Below are 5,808 nucleotides of genomic sequence, written 5' to 3'. Positions count from 1 at the left end.
TGCATGTTAATAGAGCCTCTCATTGGTTTGAACTTATTCATAGTGTTGTTTGGGGACCTTCCCCAGTTAGTTGACATGAAAAATTTAAATACTAAGTGACTTTCATTGATGATCATAGCAGATTTACTTGGGTCTACTTTCTTCACTTTAAGTCTAAGATTTTTCATACTTTCATTGAGTTTTTAGCATATGTTGCCAATCAATTCCCTACTTCTATTAAGGCATTACACATAGATTCTGGTGATGAATATTTGTCTACTAAGTTTCAGGCATTCTTGGCTTCTAAATGTATTATTCATCAACATTCATGTCCCGCTACTCCCCAACAAAATGGAGTAGCCGAAAGCAAAAATTGTCATCTCCTAGATGTGGTACGTACTCTCTTGTTAGAATCCTTTGTTCCATCCATGTTCTGGATTAAGGCTCTGAAAACTGCTACTCACTTGGTTAATCATTTACCTTCTCAAGTTCTACTCATGGAGTCTCCCTATTTCCGTTTATTTGGTAAGCAACCTAGTTACAATAACCTCTGTACCTTTGGCTGTGTATGTTTTGTTCATTTACCTTCTCATGATCCTCATAAATTATCTGCTCAATCTGTTTGATGTGCATTCTTGGGATATAATGTGTGTCAAAAGGGATTTTTTTGCTATAAACCTACATTACATCATACATGCATTTTTAAGAATATTATTTTCTTTGAAAATAATATTTCTTTTCTGTGTCCTCTATGCCCTCCTCTTCTATTGTGGTTCTCCCCTCGTTTGAGTAGCAGTTCTCAGATCTTTCTCAAGTTAGTTCTCACTTTAAACCAGGTATTGTGTATACAAGACACTCCCACCCACAGTCTGTTCCAGTGGCTTATCCAATATCTGATCTTGCCACGCTTTAGACTTAGTCAGTTGCAGCACTTCCAGAGCCTTTGGTATGTCGCTATCCTTGAGGGTCTATACCCATGGATAGGTATGGGTTTCCCTCTTCCAATTCTGGAAATTCTATTTCAGCCCTTACTGCTGCATTGTCTAATTTTAATATTCACACATCCTCTCACATGTTGGCAAGCATGATTGTTGGTGACAAGCTATGCAGGAAGAAATTGCTACTCTAGAGGCCAATCACACCTAGGACATTGAGCCTTGTCCTCCTGGTTGCAAATGGGTTTACTCAGTCAAGGTCCAATCTGATGGAAGTTTGGATCGTTACAAAGCTCTCCTTGTTGCACTTGGGAATAACCAGGAATATGGTGTCACTTTTGAAGAGACCTTTGCTCCTGTGGCTAAGATGACTATTGTTCATACGATTCTAGCTCTTGCTACTTCTAATGATTGGCCACCACATCAAATAGATGTCAAGAATGTTTTTCTTCATGGGGATCTTAAAAAGTGTATTTATATGAAGTCACCCCCAGGATTATTTCCCTCTAACTTCAAATGTGTGTAAGCTTCATCGCTCTCTATATGGTCTCAAATAAGGTCCGAGGGCCTAGTTTGATAAATTCCACACTACTTTATTACAATTTTCATTCTAACAAAGCAAGTATGACACTTCATTATTTCTTCCTAAATCAGATATGGGTTTTTTTGTTCTTTTGGTTTATGTTGGTGATATTTTGATCACTGGTTCCAATTTTGCTTTACTTGGTCAGATCAAGACTCATCTCTCAGAGTCCTTTCATATGAAAGATCTTGGGTCTCTCATATAGTTTCTTGGTCTTGAGGTGCATCGTAATCCCTTTGGTATTTCACTCAATCAACATAAGTATACTAGGGACATGGTGGCTACAACTGGCCTATAGGAGGCTACTTTTGTTGATACTCCCATGGAATTAAATGTCAAGCTTCACAAAGAGGAGGGTGACTTGCTGATCCAAGTTTATACTGGAAGTTGGTGCGTAACCTTGTTTATCTCACCATTACTAGACCGGACACTTCGTTTGCTGTACAGCAAGTTAGCCAGTTTCTTCATACTCCTCATCATCTTCATTTGGTTGATGTCAATAGGATCATATGCTATGTTTAGGGCTCTTCTGCCCGTGGTTTACTTTTCCCTACCGGAAACTCTACTAGCCTTGCTGCTTATAGCAATGCTGATTGGGCTGGTTGTGTGGATACACGTCACCTCATCATTGGTCGGTGTGTGTTATTAGGTGATGCATTGATCTCTTGGAAGAGTAAGAAACAAGACAAAGTTTCTAAGTCATTAACAGAATCTGAGTATCGAGCGATATTTCTTACTTGTTCTGAAATTATTTGGCTTCAAGATTTGCTTGCTCAGCTAGATTTTTTTGAGACCAATCCTACACCTCTACATGTTGATAATACGAGTGCTATTTAGATCATAGCCAATCCTGTCTATCATGAGCGCATGAAGCATATTTAAGTCGATTGTCACTCCATCCGTGAAGCATTTAAAGTTCGTGTTATCACTCTTCCAATGTTTCCATTGAACTACAAATTTATGCTATCTTCACCAAAGCTCTTACTCACCATCGACATTGCTTCTAATGTAGTAAATTGATGCTTGTTGATCAACCCACATCAATTTGAGTGAGGCTATTAATGGACAGCTCTGTTGTCCATAATTATTCTTCTTTCCTTATTTTCACCTTCCTTAATTAACTTAGGTTTGTATAGTTAGCATATTTGACAGAGTATAGTTTCCATATAGGGCTAGAATCATTCAGGGAATTGCATTCTTTCCATGTATAGAATTCTTGTAAAGCTTTTATATAATCTACAAATTACTCAAGGCCAATTAATTCGGCCATTCACACAATACTTTGACAGTACCCACCTATCAAAAAATGCATCCCATGTACCCAATTGCTTTACACTTCCAATACTTCAGCATCTTTCTGTTTCCTAAGCTTTACATATTACTGGGCATTACAAATAGACATGCAAGTACACACAAGTCACATCCCTTAGACTGTTTAACATAGTTAAGTAGGATGTGGCCAAAGCTCATTCTTCTTATCTTATTGAAAAGAGAGGATTGCTAAGACTTGGAATTGAGAGATGACAGCCTTTACGTGAAGGGTCTCCCATGGGACAACAAACATCCAATTCGCACAGGCATAATCATCGGGTCATGCATGTTACAGTAGATGTATACAATGTATCTCGATTAATTCCCTAAATGTGAGCAAAGCTTAGTTTGTTATCTAATAAATTAAATTATGAAGCTTGTGTTTGTTATCTAATAAATTAAATAATTATCAGAAGCACACAATGGTCTTGATTTTCAAGTAACTAAAAGAATATTCTACAGACAAAGATTCAACTTCAAGCTAGGCACAACCTGACACTTTGAGCAATGAAATATCTATCTTTAAACCTGCTCATAATTGCTGGAAAAGCATATGTATATATGTATATTCTATATATATATATATATATAGAGAGAGAGAGAGAGAGAGAGAGAGAGAGAGAGAGAGAGAGAGAGAGAGAGAGTAGATCAACAAGGAAAATATGATTCACTATCTTTAATTCGATCACAAAGAGCTAAAGATGTTTTGAGAAAATAATATCTCTCGAGTTACCTAAGAGAGTATTCTATCATTCATATATATAGTGCCATGTACAAACAATGTTGTCTAAGGAAACTATACAAAATAGAAAGAATGCTAGAGTAAAATAAATTACACATTAACTATATACAGCAGAGCAAGATCAAATAGAATCAACTTTCCAAGTTTGTTCATGTTGCTGAGATATTGCTTCATTGTACCTCATCTGCTTTATTGTTGATTTCATTCCTTATATTCCCCCTCAAACTAGGTTGTGGTAGGTAACAAAGGCCAAGTTTGTCTCTCGGCAGTTTGAATGGACCTTTAAGCAAGGGCTTTGTAAAAATATAATCAAGCTGATGAAAGGAAGTCACATACTTAGTCTCCAATGAGCAGAGTTCTACTCTCTCTCTTTGACATAATGGTAATCAAGATCTATATGCTTTGTACGAGCATGTAGAACAGGATTTACTAACATATACAGAGCACTCATGTTATCACTGTGTAAAATTGGTGCTTTTGGTAGTGGCACTCCAAGGTCTCTAAGAAGGATTGAGAGCCAAGTTAGCTCAGTTGCAGTAGATGCCATGGCCCTATATTCAACCTCAGTACTTGATCTGGACATTTTACGTTGCTTCTTTGCACTCCATGAGATACAATTGCTGCCAAGAAAGGTGCAGTACCCTGATATAGATCTTCTTGTGGCTGGGCAACCAGCCTAATCTGCATCTGAAAACCCATAGAGATCTAATGTGATGCTGGAGATGATTCGTAGGCCAAGCTGTGCAGTACCCTGCAAGTACCTCAAAATCCTTTTAACATGCTTGAAATGAGTAATAGTTGGTGATTGCATGAATTGGCAAACATTGTTGACACAAAATGATAGATCTGGTCTTGTAAAAGTCAGGTACTGCTACCCTCCAACAATACTTCTATAAGTTGTTCAATCATGATATGGTTAAGCAGAATCATTGAGGTGCTGACCTTCTGATGGGATAGCTGTAGACAAGGGCTTACACTCATGCATATTTGCTACAGTTAGGAGGTCCAAAATATACCTATGCTGAGATAAGAAAAGATCTAAACCAATTCTACGAACTTCTATTCCTAGAAAATGGTGAAGAAAACCAAGATCTTTAATGGAAAATTGAGAACTGAGCTAGGAAATCAGCCACTGAATGCCATTGGGATTGTCACTTATGACCACCATATCATTTACATACAATAGAAGTATTAGTAGCTAATGTTTAGAGTGACATATAAGCAAAATGGGATCAACTGAACTTGAGTAAAACCCAAGTTGTAAAAGAAAATCACTGAGTCTATCAAACCAGGCTAGAGGGGCCTGTTTGAGGCCACACAAGGCTTGAGTGAGTTTGCACACATGCTGAGGATGAAGCTCATTGACATAGCCTGGTGGCTATTGCACATAAACAGGCTTGTTAAGGAAGCCATGAAGAAAGGCATTCCTAACATCTAATTGATGAATTACCCAATTTTTAATAGTGGCAAGAGTGAGATCCACCCTTATAGTAGTAGGCTTCACAACTGGAGAAAATGTTTCTGAGAAGTCCAAACCATCCAATTGACTAAACCCTTTGACAACTAATCTTCCTTTAAGTCTTTCAAGTGTGCCATCTACTTTTAGCTTAGCCTCATACACCCACTTTGAGCCAATGACATTCATGTCAATAGTTCTTGGAACCAATTCCCAAGTTTTATTAGCCGCAAGTGTAGCTAGTTCTTCTTCCATTGCAACAGACCAACCAAATTGACTTCTTGCAGACTTGATAGACTTTGGCTCAGTAGGAATAGAGACCAGATTATGCAAGTTTGCATAACATGGGTTAGGTTTGTGCATTCCACACCTTGCCCTAGTTTCCATAGGATGCTAGATTGGGAGTTCCTGCATAGCAGGAAAAGGAGAATCTGTAGTGTGCAATGGACTTGGGTCAGAATGTGATCCAGTAATCATAGGAGGTGATAAATTGTTGCTCTCTAGCTGAGCTAATGATGTGGGAGGAGGAGCAAAGGCAGAGGGCAAAGGCAAACGCTGCAAGATAGGTTCCCGGGAAGTGCCAGTGTGCCATTCAAGGAAACTAGAGAATTCCCCTTCAACAAGAGGAGAATCATATAGCATAGTTGGCTTAGAATAAGGTAGGGCAGGTTCATCAAAAACAACATGTCTAGATGTATAGATTTGATCAGTTGGTGGATAAAGGCATTTGTAGCCTTTGTGTTTGGTGTTGTATCCAATAAAGACACATGGCAATGACTTAGGTTCAAGTTTATTTGACCTA

General features: G+C 38.2%; 1 protein-coding gene across 1 annotated transcript; it reads right to left on the bottom strand.

The window, feature by feature from the left end:
• Nucleotides 1-4,226: 4,226 nt before the first annotated feature.
• LOC122278519 (uncharacterized mitochondrial protein AtMg00820-like) lies at nucleotides 4,227-5,369 on the bottom strand. The gene is made up of 2 exons (XM_043088701.1): nucleotides 5,001-5,369; nucleotides 4,227-4,301 (listed from the first exon to the last, which is right to left on the bottom strand). Exons 1-2 carry the CDS (start codon nucleotides 5,367-5,369, stop codon nucleotides 4,227-4,229), a joined length of 444 nt encoding a protein of 147 aa, XP_042944635.1.
• Between the last annotated feature and the right edge of the window lie 439 nt (nucleotides 5,370-5,808).

This window comes from Carya illinoinensis, chromosome 10 (assembly GCF_018687715.1).
Source record: "Carya illinoinensis cultivar Pawnee chromosome 10, C.illinoinensisPawnee_v1, whole genome shotgun sequence".
NCBI lineage: Eukaryota > Viridiplantae > Streptophyta > Magnoliopsida > Fagales > Juglandaceae > Carya > Carya illinoinensis.
This window is presented reverse-complemented; position numbering and strand designations above follow the sequence as displayed.

What these genes read in the sequence shown, in the direction of transcription:
- LOC122278519 (XM_043088701.1), bottom strand. Translation starts at nt 5,369, where the DNA reads ATGCACAAACCTAACCCATGTTATGCAAACTTGCATAATCTGGTCTCT. An exon ending in TTGCCACTATTAAAAATTGG is followed by an intron (nt 4,302 to 5,000) that starts GTAATTCATCAA and finishes AGGTACTTGCAG; the next exon opens with GGTACTGCACAGCTTGGCCT.